The sequence below is a fragment of the Meleagris gallopavo genome, chromosome 5 (genome assembly GCF_905368555.1).
Source record: "Meleagris gallopavo chromosome 5, MGAL_WU_HG_1.1, whole genome shotgun sequence".
NCBI classification, from domain to species: Eukaryota; Metazoa; Chordata; class Aves; order Galliformes; family Phasianidae; genus Meleagris; species Meleagris gallopavo.
Window position 1 is genome coordinate 5,253,730 of NC_139408.1, and position 16,888 is coordinate 5,270,617.

The 16,888-nt window shown below is 42.1% G+C and overlaps 3 protein-coding genes across 4 annotated transcripts; all 3 read left to right on the forward strand.

Annotated features, from left to right (window-relative positions):
- Positions 1 to 963: 963 nt before the first annotated feature.
- On the forward strand, positions 964 to 2,257 carry LOC100542067 (olfactory receptor 5J3-like). The gene is given in 3 exon segments (XM_085226098.1): positions 964 to 1,063; positions 1,066 to 1,581; positions 1,584 to 2,257. Coding segments are annotated over 3 exon segments (933 nt in total). The 3' UTR covers positions 1,901 to 2,257.
- A 3,145-nt stretch (positions 2,258 to 5,402) lies between these two features.
- Positions 5,403 to 6,341, forward strand: LOC104910968 (olfactory receptor-like protein COR4). The gene has a single exon (XM_085226099.1). It carries the CDS (start codon positions 5,403 to 5,405, stop codon positions 6,339 to 6,341), a length of 939 nt encoding a protein of 312 aa, XP_085082225.1.
- Positions 6,342 to 14,216: 7,875 nt separating this feature from the next.
- Positions 14,217 to 16,615, forward strand: LOC100542222 (olfactory receptor-like protein COR4). 2 transcript variants are annotated; one of them, XM_019615308.2, is made up of 2 exons: positions 14,217 to 14,904; positions 16,365 to 16,615. In XM_019615308.2, the coding sequence occupies exons 1-2, from the start codon at positions 14,217 to 14,219 to the stop codon at positions 16,613 to 16,615; spliced, it is 939 nt and encodes a 312-aa protein (XP_019470853.2). The 2 variants fall into 2 exon arrangements, with proteins under 2 accessions (XP_019470853.2, XP_085080088.1); XM_085223962.1 differs by lacking the exon at positions 16,365 to 16,615 and having other exon boundaries at positions 14,217 to 15,167.
- Positions 16,616 to 16,888: the final 273 nt, after the last annotated feature.

The following is a 16,888-nucleotide window of genomic DNA, read 5'->3' on the forward strand; positions in this document are numbered from 1 at the left end:
GGAGTACTCAGTGCAGGAGAGACATGGACCTACTGGAGTGTTTCCAGAAGACAGCCACAGAAATGATCCAAGGGATGGAACACCCTCCTGTGAGGACAGGCTGAGAGCCGGGGATGTGCAGCCTGGAGAAGAGAGGGCTGCAAGGTGAAATAAGAATGGCTACTCAGTATCTGAAGTGGGGCTGTAAGACAGAAAGGGACAGACTCTTTAGCAGAGTCTGTTCTGCTAGGGCATGAGGAAATGTTTTCATGCTTAAAGAGGGTAGATTTTGGTTGGATATAAGGAAAAAAGTCATTTACAGTGTTTTCCAGGTCTTTCTCCTAGCTATGTCTGTGTGGACTTTAATTTGGAATTCAGGTCAGGAATACAAACGGACAGCATCTGATATCAAGTATTTGATCAATAGTATTGATAATGATGAGGAGGAAGAAACTAGCTGAAACTGGAAATCCCAGCTGCAGTAGAAACTGTTGCAGAACTGGAAGAAATCCCCAGAAAAATTCAATGTTTATGTTGTTGTTGATCTTCTGGTTTTGTTTTTGTAAAAGACATCTAGGAGACTGGCTACATAACATTTTGACTAGTAAAGGAAAATGACAGAAATCCCAGATTAAAGTCACATTTATGAAAAAAAAAAAAAAACAAAAAACACCTATATGCAATAGCACTAGCTTTTGAAGTCTAATCAGTTACATGTGAGATTGGAGATTCAAGAGAACATTTGTTGCTGCAGTATTTGCATAGATTTTACATGCTCCACCAGGTGTGTAACAAAACAAAATATCAACTGCAAATCTTTGTGGCACCCCTTCTCACATCAGCATGAAGGCATGATCAGGCTACAGTTCCAGAATAAACCTAAAATGGCCAGTTCAATTTTCTGTTTGTAATGAACACCGTTTCCTTCACACTGACCACTCTTTGTAATTCAGCAGATCTCCCAGGGCATCCCACAAGTGTCAGATGGATGGGAAGAATGACAGCAGGATCACGCAGTTCATCCTCCTAGGACTGACAGATCGCACAGAGCTGCAGGTCCCTCTCTTCTTCACCTTCTTAGTGATCTCATCATCACTGTGCTGGGGAACCTTGGGATGATCGTTTTGATTTGGACTCATCTCCAGCTTCACACTCCCATGTATTTCTTCCTCAGTAACTTGTCTATGATCGACCTCTGCTCTGCTACTGTCTTTGCTCCAAGGGTGCTGGGGAGCTTCTTCGTGCAGAGCAAAACCATTTCCTATTCTGCGTGCCTTTCCCAGACTTTCTTCTTTGCTGTTTTCATCTCCACGGAGGGCTTCTTGCTAACTGCAATGGCGTATGACCGTTACGTTGCCATCTGTAGCCCACTGCTCTACAACACTGTTATGACTAAGAGAGTCTGTACACAGTTGGTGGTGGGATCATACCTGGGGGGACTCCTGAACTCACTGACACACACCTGTGGCTTGCTGGGGCTGCCGTTCTGTGGTCCCAATGTCATCAATCATTACTTTTGTGACATCCCTCCCTTGTTGCAACTTGCATGCTCGGATACCCATCGTAATGAGACTTTGCTATTAGCTTTCTCTACTATATCATCAGCTTCACTCTCTTTGTCATCACTGTTTCCTATATGCTCATCCTATCTGTCATTCTGAAGATCCAGTCAGATGATGGCAGGAAGAAAACCTTCCACACCTGTGCCTCTCACCTGACAGTCATCACCATTTTCTTTGGATCCCTTACTTTTAGCTACATCCAGCCCAGCTCCAGCTACTCAATGGAGCAGGAGAAAATCTCAGCAGTCTTCTACACGCTCCTGATCCCCATGCTGAACCCCTTGATCTACAGCCTGAGAAACAGGGAGGTGAGAAGCAGCTTCAGAAGGACATTTAGGATGAGAGAGCTTTTCCACTAATCACTGCAAGCACCTTGCAAAATGCAAAGACAAAGCTGAGAGAAAGGACTTTGGGGTTATAGTTCCAAATACTTAAATTCATCGTGTGTTGCAACAAGTAAGTGACATGTATAGTACTATCAAGTACACTTTTCTTTTGAGAAACTCTTCTGCAATAGTATGAAGATTTAACTTCTTGCTTTTTCCAAAGCAGGAGGCCTTGAACTGCCTCTGAATGTGACTGGCAATCACAAGATCTGAACTGTTTGTTGACCTCTTCTCATGTACCTGCCTTCTCCCCAAGACACTGTCTGTTGTGAAAGGGTGGTTTCATGTTTGTGTGCCTGTGTTATTAAACAGAACAGAACCTTTATTTTTTCATGGAGACAATATTTGCTAGAGAAGGTGTGATCTGCTTGACCACATGGCCTCATTTAAAATGTTTCTAGGAAGGGACAATTGCATAGCTCATGTTTAGAGAGCTGCCTTCTGAGTAAAGAGAAACAGATTCCTAAAGTGCTGATTTTTGCATGAAAACACTTGAACAAAGTTAATGAGCATACCTGGCTGTCATTCAGTGGACTAACTGGGCTTTTGGATGGTGATAGTATCAAATCTCTAGGTGAAGAAGGATGTGCAAATTGCGTGGATGGACACTGTTAGGTTAGATTTGATGTTATGTTTGCTTGCTAATCAGTTCTCACTGTGCTACCCTTTCCTGAAACAACACAAGAGGAAGATGGTTGTCACCAGCCATCTGCTTTCTCTGGGGCCCAGGACATTATTAATTAACTTCTATGGAAACAGCAAGAAAAGGTATGCAATCCACTTTTGAATCACTTGAATTATCGAGTACATTTGTCTTTTGTGGTATTATTCTGGGACAGTGTGAAGATCTAACTTCATTTTCCAAAGCAGAGTGCCTTGAACATCCTCTTTCAAGCAGGAACAGGTGTCTCAAAGCAACTCAACTAGAGTTCTTCCCTCATTTCATACTGACGTGTATTCAAACTGCAAAAAAATTGAGATGATTATTTGCTGTGATTAATTACAGGAATCAGCTGAAATATGGGATTCCTGTGCTCACAGTTTTATGTAGCTGTTCAAGGCAATGTGTCTTGCCCTGTTCTACAAACGGAATACATGAAGCTCCATACCAAGGAGTTGTGCAATATGCAGAAGCTGGTGAAAGAAACAGAGATTAAAGCAATTTTAATTAGCTGTTCAACATTCCACGTGCTGTAACGTAATAGTGTTTTCACTGACATACATGAAATCCGAAAATCACACAACTACATGCAAGCTGATTTACTCAGGGACCCTTTAGAGACACAACGGGGGGGCAGTTGGGGAAATGTCAGTATTTTTACGGTTGTGGCTGAATTATGCCCATATTACCCTTCAGACAGTCTATCTTTCTTCACTGCCTAGAAAGAAAGCATATACAGATGATAGCCATATCATAGACCGATAATGAGAAATTAAAGACTACACGTTCACTCTGGAAAAGCCTTCTAGTTTCCTTCTGCCAATGCAGATGTACTGGTGTCTGAGAAACTTTAGCTGAATCATCTCTAAAGATGGTCTTTGTCAGTAAGGCAGCTGGAAAGACAAGGCTGGAATGTACACCTAATGCTAGGCATGGTGGGACCTTAGATTTCTATACACCAATGAAGAACAGAAGTTAGACTCAGGCAGTAAGAAGACATAGGTATTCTCAAACATCTTCTGGAGTCATCTCCCACTCTGCATATACACGGAACAGGATGACTCAGAGGCTAATTAAGTATTAAACTATCTTAGAATAAGATAGATTAATGTGACTATATAAGAATATCCCTCCTTGTGTCAGCCTCCAGGCTGAAGAAGTGAGGCTTTTTAGAGAAGGCTCCAGGAGTCTTCACTGTGGCCTTCCATTACTTGAAAGAGCTTGTAAAAAAGAGGGAGATGAACATTGTATGCAGTCTGATAGTGATAAGACAAGGGAGAATGGTTTTAAACTTGAAGAGAGGAGGTGTAGAACAGACATTCAGGGAAAATCCTTTATTCAGAGGGTAGCAAGGTAATAGCCCAGGCTGTGCAGAAGAAGCTGTGAATGCCCCATCCCCAGAGGTCCCTGAGGCCAGGTGGGGGAGAGTCCTGGGCAGCCTGTTTGGGTTCAGAGGCAACCAGCCCATGACAGGGATTGGGGCTGGGGGGGATTTGTGGACCTTCCAACCCAACCATTCTGTGTTTCCGTGATTCTGGGATCTAACCAAAGTCTGAAGAACACAGTAACAGATTTTCTTCACTGTAATCAACTCTGGTCTCCACAGACTGCAACCACTGACAACAAGCAACACCTAAAAGCATCAGAAATACCATAAAGCTTCTTAAGATGTCGCTGTGATGTAATTAGCTCCTCTCTCTCAGGGGATGTGAAGTACAGGATAATTGCCACGCTACTGTGGTCTGGCTGTCCAATATATAATTGCTTCAGACATTTTCTGAGTGTACTAACACAGCTCTGCAGCTATGAGCCTGCCTTCTGGACACAAGGATTAAAAATCAGAGGTATGAGCAAGACATAAAGAAGCTGGATAGCTCTTATCACTTTCTGTGAAAATTAGTCCTCACTGAAGTTAGTTTTGCAAAGTAGGTATCTGCTATAAGTTGCCTGTTGATTCTGCACAACTGCAGAACTGAATTAAGTCTTAGTCACAAAGGCATGTCTCTGCATCAAATGGGCTGAGACTTTCTAGAAGAGAGTAAAGCAGTTTGTGTCCTTTTTTACAAAGACTCTAATCAATAACTGGGGACCTTCTGGGTTGTTTTCCTTTCTAGCTTGCATAGCTTGAATCCTTCTCCTGTGCAACTGAAAGGAGTGAACACAGGATAAGCACAGGTACTGAATAGCATGTTTGCCCTAGGATGTAGGACTGACATCACATCTTGACGTGGCATCCATAAGTAACTCTTGTAGGTTTCTTGCCATTAGATTCTTATCCTCAGATACGTATCTTACAAGTGCGTGGAGTAGATGTGATGAATGCCATCCTACTGGTGCCTTACTTCTCTCTGCTAAATGTAAGAAGTCTGGAAGTCTTTGAAGACAAGTTTGGCTGCCGTACATAGCTTTACATGGCTTTATATTGATATGAATGCTCCCTAAAATTGTATCAGGTCTATATTCTTCTCTGGTCAACAAAAACACTTTTGTCCTCACCCAAGAACATGATTAATCTGATGTCTCCACTCACTGCAGAGAAAGAGAGCCTATGCAACTGAACTCCTAACAAACCTCAAGATTTTGGATAGCTGGTTTGGGTGGAATAAATGAATGGGTAAATAAGATTTTGTTATCTAGGTAGAGTTATTTCTCATAGCAAAATGCATTTTAGGAACTGGGGATTTCCCAAGTCTCTGCTGTGTACTTGTTGATAATGGATGCGAGCACTGCACGTTTCCTTACCTCATTAATTTCTAAGCACTAATAAAAGCTTTATCACCCCTCCTCCTGCAGACAGCACACCAGCCAAGCCTGATGGCTTCAGGAAACTGCACAGCACCAACCACATTCATTCTGTCTGGATTGACAGACAATCCAAGGCTGCAGATGCCTCTCCTCGTGGTGTTTTTAGCCATCTACATCACCACTTTGATGACAAATCTGGGTCTCACTGCATTAATCAGCATAGACATCCAGCTTCAAACACCAATGTATATTTTCCTGCAAAATCTATCATTCACAGATGCTGCTTATTCTACAGTCATCATTCCCAAAATGTTGGCCACGTTTTTGGAAGAAACAAAAACAATTTCATATGGAGGTTGCATTCTGCAGTACTTTAGCTTTGTTTTGTTGTCAATCTCAGAGTGCCTGCTGCTAGCTGTGATGGCATATGACCGGTATGTGGCCATCTGTAAACCTCTGCTTTATACTGTCATCATGACCAAGGCAGTCTGCTGGAGGCTGGTGAAAGGTTTGTACTTCTTGGCCTTCCTCAACTCTCTGATGCACACCAGTGGCTTGCTAAAACTATCCTTTTGCTCTTCAAATGTGCTAAACCATTTCTTCTGTGATATCAGCCCACTCTTCCTGATTTCTTCTTCCAGTACCGCTCTCAATGAGCTGCTGGTTTTCATTTTTGGCAGCTTGTTTATGGTGATCAATATAATTTCCACCCTTATCTCATATATTTTCATTATTCTGACTGTGCTGAGGATTCGCTCCAAGGAGAGCAAATACAAAGCTTTTTCCACCTGCACCTCTCACCTGATGGCTGTCTCTTTGTTCCATGGAACCTTCATCTTCATGTACTTGCGACCTATCAAGAGCTTCTTTCTGGACAAGGACAAAATTGCATCTTTGTTCTACACTGTGGTGATCCCTATGCTGAACCCCTTCATCTACAGCTGGAGGAACAAGGAGGTAAAGGGTGCTCTACGCAGAATCATAGCCACTAACATCTGGCTTCACTGAGCTTAGGTTGTCTAGTGAGATCCCATTTTGAACTGAAATGGATGATTTACCAATAAGTTTATAGAAGAAACCATACACGTTCATATTCAGTTTTAAATGTTTGTTGTCTTTACATATTAAATATGTTTTAGTGAATTTTAGTGTTATTATGAGGAGAGTATTTGCTGATCTGAAGTTTATTGCATGTGTAACAGCATTTATTTTCCTCAATCCAATTTGAGGTATTATTTTCCTTTTAAAGCTTCAGGTTGACAGTACGCTATAACAAGTAGAAGAGCACAAACCTTCCTCTCTACTAGTGTGGCACGTATTTTTCTGGTTCCAGTTCCCTGCTCTGTCCAAGGGAAATCTCACTGGAGATGCTCTCACTGGTGAGTCCAACTATATGTTCAGTGCAACACGAGTGAAGTCAGTCTCTCCCCTTGGCACATCTTCAGTGTGGAGAGAACTGGAGGCACTCAGATCTTAAACAAGAAGCTCAGTGTAGCATCATAGAGGAGAGGTGAGCAAATCCACAAAAACAACTTCTCTGTATGTAGAGATGAGATGTGGAGATCTCTGCCCTGAGATACAGAGCAAGGCAAGGAAAGGAAGAGAATAGATTTACATGGATTTTGTATTAATGTGTCTCTGCTGTAGTGCCACTGCACTCACAATGCCAGAAAATCAGCAGTAGATGCGTGCTGAGGATACAATCCTGCCCCATGGTGTGACTCAGCTCACAGAACAAACATTTGGAACAGGACATGTAGGTGTCTATATGTCACCAAGATGCATCTCATCTCAGTGTACTCATGGACACTCATGACTGTTGCTCGTAAATGAGTTGTCTCAGTGTCAAAGTGGCTTTGATTGTATTGACTGTATCTGGACAGAAAAATATAAATGTGCATTTGAGGTTATTTCCACCTCTTTGTCTTTTTTATCCAAGAGAAAGGGATTTTTAAGGGCAGGTTGAGACTGGTTCCCTTCTTCCAGCAGAATGTTATTACAGAAATAAATATAAATTGTAGGTGACTACCGAATGAGATGATTGTTATATCCTGACATTCCTTGTCCTGAACACAACTGAGGAGCAGCAAGAGGTCTAGTAAGTCTTTGTGAAATCAAAATAACTCTAAATTTCTATTTTATTCATCATTTCTGCTTTCTGAGCGTCTCCTGTTAGCAGGGCACCTACTTCATTCTGTACTGGACCCACATTATCACTAGACTTTTGTTTTTCCATAGACTTCCTTGTTATCTTTGATCTCCTTTGACAGATTTATTTACAGATGGGTCTCAGCCTTCACAGAATTACAGAATCACAGAATTGCAGAGGTTGGAAGGGACTTAATAAGATCATGAAATCCAACCCCCTGCAGGTACCCCACAATAGGTCACACAGGTAGGCATCCACATGAGTCTTGTATATCTCCATAGAAGGATACTCCACAACCTCTCTGGGCAACCTGTCCCTGTGCTCCATCATCCTAAAGAAGTGATGAAGCCCCTCTGCGTGATTGCATGGAACTTCCTATGTTCAAGTTTTAGGCCATTGCTCCTTGTCCTATCACTATATTTATAAACATCTATCAGATTCCCCCCTTCCCCTCCTCCCCAGCCTTCCTTTCTCCTGGCTGAACAGATCCAGGTTACTCTGCCTTTCCTCATCAAGGAGATGCTCCAGGCCCTTTATCATCTTTGTGGCCTTCAAATGGACATCTTCTAGGAGATCCCTGTCTTTTTTGAACGGGAAAGCCCAGAACTGGATGCAGTAGTCTAAATGTGTCCTCTCCACGGCAGAGTAGAGGAGGAGGATCACCTCTCTTGACCTGCTGGCTGCACATGTTTTAATGCAGCCCAGGATGTTGTTGGTCTACTTGCCCACAAGGGTACACTGCTGGCTCATGGCCATCCTGATGCCCACCAGGACCCCCAGGGATCCTTTCTACAGGGAAGGACCTACAAGTCTTCCAACAAGTCATCCCTAACCTGTACTGATGCATATGGTTATCTCACCCCAAGTGCAGGACCCTACACTTGCTCTTGTTGTAAATAAACCTCCCTGTGCAACTCTCCAGTCGGTCCAGGTTTAGTTCAATGGTAGTACAGCCTCCCAGTGTGTCAGCCACTCCTCCCAGCTTTGTATCAACACAAACTTTCTGAGCGTGGACTCTATCCCTTCATCCAGGTCATTGATGAAGATATTGAGCAAGACCAGACCTGGCACGGACCCCTGGGGAACACTGGTAGGTCTCCAACTAGACAACTGCACACTCTTTTATACTTCCTCCTTAGAAATATATTCTTCTTAGGTGTCTGCTTTTTTTCCACTGCTACTCCCAATATGCTGCTCAGCTTTTTAAAGGTATCAAAGGGAGTGTCGTACAGTGGATGCCGTATACAGCTTGGCTTCTTTGCACTTTTTGCCACCACTGAGATGTTTCTGCTGGCTGCAGTGGCATATGACTGCTAGATGGCCATTTGTAACTCACTGTTCTACACATGCAAAAAATGTTCCACGAATGGCTGGGTTCCTGAATCTTTTACATTAGTGTGTAAAAGACATGTTGTGAAGATTGCTAATTGAAGGGTGTGTAATAGGGAAAGACACACAAATGAATCCTCTTACTCTGGCCTTACTGAAGCTCTCCATCGTAGAGGTCAGCTGTCTCCTCTTTGAAGTCTTTGGACACCAATGTGGGATTAATCCTTCTTGATTAAATGTTTATGTTTGGATATCTCTTGCAAGCTTGCTCCATTTTTGTAACCAATGGGTTACAAAAGAGACATGGGCACATTCAAATTTGTGCAATCCTTTTCAAGAAAGGAGTCTTAAAACAGATTAGAAGCACTTGTCTCTGAAGCTGACTGTTTTCTCTGTGGGCTGTACAAAGAGCTAACGTGTTAACCTGCCAAGCTCAACATTTTGAATTTTTGTCTGTGCAGATTTAGGTACCTCGATCGCACCTCAAGGCTTCAACTATTCCTTGTGACTGCTGTCATCATCCCCTGCTGCTGTCTCAAGGATTAGTACAAAACAAGAGCTACTACTGGCATACCTTGGCAACATTCAGAGTATGTGTGAGTGTTGTGAAAATTTAGCAACTGGGCAATTCGAAAGGTGACTCAAGTTATCTAAGAGGGAAATAAAGAGAGGAAACTCCATCTTACATGCTTTGGAAGCATGAGACATGGGCAATTATACCAGCGGAAACCCTCCAGAGAGTGGCTTATAAAATGGAGTGGTGTTTTGCTCGCAGAGTGAGTGCTTTGAGGACCACAGTGTGATTTCTTTCTCATACACACGCCAGGGCTTTAGTCAGGACGGTGAACAAGCTCTGACTGGCTGAAGTCTTGGAGACGGAACCTTTACCAGCTCGGTCCACAGAAGCTGTACTAAAGCTTTGCAGAGGTTGCTCAGGTGGAATCTGCTGACGAGAGCTTTGAACAGGGCTTGTGCTCCCCCCTTGCTGTGCTTCCTATGTACAGAGTAAGTCTGGCTTTCCAGCACACATTCCGGAGGTCTTGCAGGCTCCTGACAGTGAGAGCTCCTTCTCCCCACCACTGCAACCCCGCAAATTTAAAGACATTTCCATGATTGACATTTCTCAGACGCATTCCTTCCTCCTTCTCTAACTCTTCATCTGGTGACTGCAAGCAAAAGCAAGCAGAACAAAGAGAGATCAAAGAGAGATTGCTTCTGAAGGTCATTGAAAAGGGGCTAAGAAAAACAATGAAAGATAATGACTGAAATTACAGGGGGGTTGGAACCAGATGTTCTTCAAGGTCCCTTCCAACCCAAACAATCCTACGGTTCTCTGATTCTATGAAATGCTTTACAAATGCTTTTTTTTCATATTTTGTACAACCTTTTTTTTTTTCTTTTTTTTCTTTTTCTTCTTTTTCTTCTTTTTTTGAGATTGCTTCTTGGGCTTTGTGAATTTTGTTATTACATCTGCAGAACTCTTCAGAAATCTATTTGCAGCTTCTTTTCTCTGCCTCAGGCTCCTGCCATTTAAAGAGGCGATCAGATCTTTCCTGAAGGAGAGAAACGTAATGTGAAAGTAACACAATCCATCCGTTCCACTTTTCCACCTATCTTCTAAAAAGTCCTGGATGAGACTTGGGTTGGTCTGCTTGACAACAGTTTTTTACTTTTTGTCCTGTGGACATCTGTAGGTTCCTTACTCAGGGGAACACGTGCACTTTGTAAGTGTGACTAGTTTGGTGATCCTCAACTGGATGAAGACCATCAGGAAAATATTCTATTTGTTATTTTCCAAAAGAGAACACCTATTCTCTCAGGTAGTTAGGCACAGAAACTGGCATTTCTGAAATTACGCAATGTTTTGCTTGGCTTTCATCAGCAGCTGTAATCAACCAAGTATAACGTTCCACTTCTGACGGATTCTCCATCAGCTGAAGATCTGAATTTAGGATGGGTCAAGTTGCGTGACCAGGTATTATTACGGGGTCATGCATTCTCTTTCAGTCATCCAAACACAGCACAACATCTGTGTGAGAAACAAGTAACCAGAGCAATGAGCCCTCGCACTACAGGGCATCCAGCATGAGTTCTCGGTATACGTTGAACACTGAGTCCACCCAAAGGACACATCGGCCAGAAAGAACAGCACTCTGCCTCTGCAGTGCCCATGCTCTACAAGATACGCAGCCGCACGAGTGAGGGGATGAGAGTGCAGACTGTCTGAGAAGTGACCAGCATCAGGTTAATAGACCTAAACGTCTGGGTTCCTGTGTGTTCCGCTGATTTTCCAGTGTCCTACAGACATACAATATTCCTAAGGCATCCTTCCCCATTCCTTTGTCTTAGTAAAGCAAACAGGATTTGCCCTAAATGGGGCTGTAGAGGATTGTGAGCAGCTGTGGGAGACAAGACCTCTGTCTGCCTATTAGAGGACTCCCACAAGGACTCTGTAATTATGTCCTTTGAGTTCGATCTGAAACATATTAGCCAAAAAAGACTCCGTTGTTTGTTCAGTTCCTAAGAGCCCAAGGAGCAAATGTTTGCAGTAGCAGGTCCTGATGTTTCCTTTAGTTGCATATCTTCTCTAAGGAGAATCCACAGAGCAGAGACATCACTTAGACAAAAAGTCATGATGGAGCCTGGAGCACCCAGCTGAAAACTAGCCATGAAGGTACCTTTCTGTGGGCAGACATAGGCTGTGATGGCATCCTTCAGAGGGAGATCTGATTCAGATCTGCAGTGCTGGAGTGTTTGGAAGTTCAGGATTGGCGAAAGAAGTGTTTCTGAGCCTTACAATCCAGGTACGTCCTTGCCAATTCTAGCACAGAGCTGCCATACAGACCTTGACAGGTCTCCTGCTCTGCGTGTCTGACAAACACATCCCAACAACCTCCTCTAAAAAATCCAGGTATGAATGCACAAGAAAGGCTGGAGAAAACAATCCTGTTCTTTGAATTTCACACCCAGAGGCCTCAAAACATTATTTTTTGTTTTCTTTTCTAAGTTGTGTGTTTCCATGTGAGCAAGATGGTCAGGTTAGCTTAAACCATTAAGAGCAATTGTTGTACACAAAAATAGGAATAGACACTGTGCCAGAGATTTAACGGAGCTTCAGAATTCTCCACTAATTACATTCAGTCTAAACATCTCAACTGCTTTTTTGTTAATGGAAAAAGACAGGACTCCCCAGAGGGTAATTCAGCCTACTGGTAGGCCTCCAGCTTGCTCACTCCCTTCACAACTGAGGATGAAATGAATTGGATAAGTAGTTGCTTCCATTGCTCTTGATCATGCATGGATTGCATGAGCACCCTAGTTGATTTGGAAGTCTGGATTACATTTAGACATGGAAATGATAACTGTCTGATTGCCTGGGAAAGTCTCCTCTGATCTAACAACGGACCCAGATGTCTAAAAATGTAGGTTATTTATGTATTTTGTATGAGTAGCTTCTGAACAAAATATAGGTTCAGTCATAAGAAGAGGGACCAGTTCTCATCTCCCAGACATGCTCAGCTTGATCATGGTTGACATCCAGCATGATTGACACCCATGCACTTGTCCATCATGGATCTCTGTTTTTCTTCTGTTTTTATTCCGAGGATATTAGTAAACTTCTCAGTGGAGAATAAGACTATTTCTTACTCAGCATGTCTTGCCAATTATTTCTCATATGTTGTGTTTCTGACCACATACAGAAGGATTTTTGCTGGCTACAATGACTTATGACCGCTGCGTCACTATATGTAGCCCACCGCTTTATACCACTCTTATGGCCAGGAGAGTCTGTGTTTGCCCGCTGGCTGGATCATACACAGGGGGACTCTGTAACTTATTGCTACTCATTATAACACTTGCGGCTTGCTGAAGTTGTCCTTTTGTGGCCCCAATATCATCAGCCCAATGCCAGGATGAATGGGGCTCTAGGCAGCCTGATCTGGTGGAAGTTAACCAGCCCACAGCGTGGGTTGGGGCTGGACGATCTTTAAGGTCACTTCTAACCCATCATTTCTCTAGTTCTATGCTTCTGTGATTTCACCAAAGACAAACTTTGATCCCAGCTACAAATCTGTAGCAAAGATCAGCTCAGAATAGAATGCAAAGAGAGATTTAGATGAGTGGACCATTTTGCTATAAGCTTCCAAACCTTTGTGCCATTACTAAGACTAGAGTACACTGTAACAGAACACTAACAGCATTAATCGGGTCAGCTAAATGTCATAACAAGCAACACCGTCAACTATCAGAAATACTGTAAGGCTTCTTAAGATGATGTTGTAATGTAATCACCTCATTTCTTCCAGGAGCTGAGAAGTACAGTAGCCATGCTTCTGTGATCTGGCTGTCAAATACATAAATGCTTTAGACGTTTTCAGAGTATATTAACAAAAAGATGCACCTAAATGCCTGCCTCCTGCCAATAAAAGTTAAAAATGAGAGGAAAATGGCAAGGCATAAATGAGCTGGACAACTCTTCCTGTTTCCTGTAAAAAATAGTTGTCTGAAAAGCATTTTGAAAGTTGTGTGTTGACGGCTTCATTCTATAGAACTATCATACACGTGCCTGAATTAAGTTTCAGTTACAAAGCTATGTCTCTGCATTAAGTGGAGTAAGACAGTGTAGAAGAAAATGACAAGCTTTATCTTCTTACCTTACTTTTACAATTGCTTTTTATCTATAACTGTGGACTTTCTGGGATTTTTCCCTTTCCAAACTGGATTGCTTGAACACTTCTCCTGTATGGCTAAAAGGAACAAGCAGAGGATAAGAACAGATATGGAAAAGCACTAGGCTTTAGGATCTGTCTTGACTTTGGGGTACATAGGCAAACATTGTAAGCATTATGCCCTCAGATTCTCATCTCAGATATATATCATAGAAGTGCATGGAGTAGATGTGATGCATTCCATGGTGCCTTACTTCTCTCTGCTACATATAAGAAGTCTACAGGTATTTACAGACCAGTAAAATTCATCTGCCACACACAGAGTGGGCCTTATATTTGATAGCAACTTAAATCATTTCTCTTGTAGGTTCTACTCGTGTCAACAAAAACACTTATGTCCTCACCCAAGAACATGATTAATCTGATGTCTCCACTCGCTGCAGAGAAAGAGAGCCCATGCAACTGAACTCCTAACAAACATCAAGATTTTGGATAGCTGGTTTGGGTGGAATAAATGAATGGGTAAATAAGATTTCATTATTTAGGTAGAGTTATTTCTCATAGCAAAATGCATTTTTGGAACTTGGGGTTTTCTCAAGTCTCTGCTGTGTGCCTGCTGTGATAATGGAGGCCAGTACTGCATGTTTCCTTACCCCAGTAATTTCTAAGCACTAACAAACCCTTTATCGTCTTTCCTATTTTTCTTGATGGGAGACAGCACACCAGCCAAGCCTGATGGCTTCAGAAAACTGCACAGCACCAACCACATTCATTCTGTCTGGATTGACAGACAATCCAAGGCTGCAGATGCCTCTCCTCGTGGTGTTTTTAGCCATCTACATCACCACTTTGATGACAAATCTGGGTCTCACTGCATTAATCAGCATAGACATCCAGCTTCAAACACCAATGTATATTTTCCTGCAAAATCTATCATTCACAGATGCTGCTTATTCTACAGTCATCACTCCCAAAATGTTGGCCACGTTTTTGGAAGAAACAAAAACAATTTCATATGGAGGTTGCATTCTGCAGTACTTTAGCTTTGTTTTGTTGTCAATCTCAGAGTGCCTGCTGCTAGCTGTGATGGCATATGACCGGTATGTGGCCATCTGTAAACCTCTGCTTTATACTGTCATCATGACCAAGGCAGTCTGCTGGAGGCTGGTGAAAGGTTTGTACTTCTTGGCCTTCCTCAACTCTCTGATGCACACCAGTGGCTTGCTAAAACTATCCTTTTGCTCTTCAAATGTGCTAAACCATTTCTTCTGTGATATCAGCCCACTCTTCCTGATTTCTTCTTCCAGTACCGCTCTCAATGAGCTGCTGGTTTTCATTTTTGGCAGCTTGTTTATGGTGATCAATATAATTTCCACCCTTATCTCATATATTTTCATTATTCTGACTGTGCTGAGGATCCGCTCCAAGGAGAGCAAATACAAAACTTTTTCCACCTGCACCTCTCACCTGATGGCTGTCTCTTTGTTCCATGGAACTGCCATCTTCATGTACTTGCGACCTGTCAAGAGCTTCTCTCTGGACAAGGACAAAGTTGTATCTTTGTTCTACACTGTGGTGATCCCTATGCTGAACCCCTTCATCTACAGCTGGAGGAACAAAGAGGTAAAGGATGCTCTACGCAGAGTCATAGCCACTAACATCTGGCTTTACTGAAACTTAGGCTGTCTAGTGAGATCCCATTCTCATTTTTAAGGCATGATTCACAGAAAAGTCTAAATAAGAAACCACTTAAGCACATATTCAGTTTTATATTTCCACCCAGATGCAATGGCAAATACATTTTATCTGTATTTAAGTGCTATTTTGAAGAGAGTATTTCCTAGTCTGAAATTTATTGTATGTGGAACAGCATTCATTTTCCTTAACCTATGTCAAAACATGTGAAAGCAACTTCAGTATATGTTGTAAAATGTTACCAAGATTTACTTAAAGGTTAAAATTGCAGAGAAGAATGCAGCAGTCAGGCATGAGTTATAGAAACAACTGATTATTAAGAAAGTAAATAAAATTTTTTTTTGGTTTTCATAAGATCATTTATGAGTAACAAGAAAATATTCTGTGTGGATTAGTTGGTAATTGCTCTGGTTGAAAAGTAAATGCAAAGAGTGAAGGATTAGGAGCTTTAATTTTGTCTTTGTACCTTTTGCATTAGCAGAGCTGCTTTTCACTATGACAGCAATAATAGTAACAATAATAAAAATAGTATGGATGGCAGAAGCACAATTCATTTACGTTGTCCAGGTATAAATGGGAAGCCAGGTTTGCCAGCTTGCTTTGTACATCTTAGATTTGCAATGACTTGCAGGTCTGAAAGCACATCCCCAGGTCAAAGAGCTGTTGCAACAACAAATTGAGTCTTCTATATGTATTTCCAAAGATACAGTCTAAGAGGGATGGTGGAAGATACTTCAGAGGCCAACTCTTAGTGAATCCAATGATTTAACTGGTTGGAACAAGAGAAGGCAGATGAAGAATGAGACTCAGGGAAAAAAAATTCTCCTGTCCCATGTTAACAATTCTGCAAGCAGTTTCATTTGAGATAATTCTACACGCCTGGGGTTCTAGAGGCATTGCAAGTCTTTCCATTTAGCAGATGCACAAGAAGCAGGAGCCATGTATCCATGTATAAGCCAGAGATTTCTAATCAGAAGGACTTAGTTGTATATGCTTTACTGAAGATGTGGAATCTGAAGGTATTTCTGACCAGAGCTTTCCATGCCTCTGTGTTTGCTTATGTACTTCAAACTGGATTAATATCACACCCCAATATAAGACTGCCTCGAAGATCAATGAACACTAGAATCATAGAATTACAGAATTATCCCAAGGTGGAAGGGATATATGCTCATGTATATGCTCTTCCAGATGATGGCGGGAAGAAAATCTTCCACACCTGTGCCTCTCACCTGACAGTCATCACCATTTTCTTTGGAGCCCTTACTTTTAGCTACATCCAGCCCAGCTCCAGCTACTCAGTGGAGCAGGAGAAAATCTCAGCAGTCTTCTACACGCTCTTGGTCCCCATGCTGAACCCCTTGATCTACAGCTTGAGAAACAGGAAAGTGAGGAGCAGCTTCAGAAGGACATTTAGGGTGAGAGAGCTTTTCCACTAATCACTGCAAGCACCTTGCAAAATGCAAAGACAAAGCTGAGAGAAAGGACTTTGGGGTCATGGCTCTAAATCTCAAAATTGAATAGGAACATGTAAATGGTATGCATAGTGTTATCACATATACTGTTCTTTTGTGGCATGCCAATGCCATTCAACTAAAGCTGTTGTTTCATATTGTGTTGTCATTCATACTGTAAATTGAAATGAATGTGTTAAAATGGTCACAAGCCCCTTGTAAAATAATTGCTATTAAAAAGTTGTTTGTGTACATCTC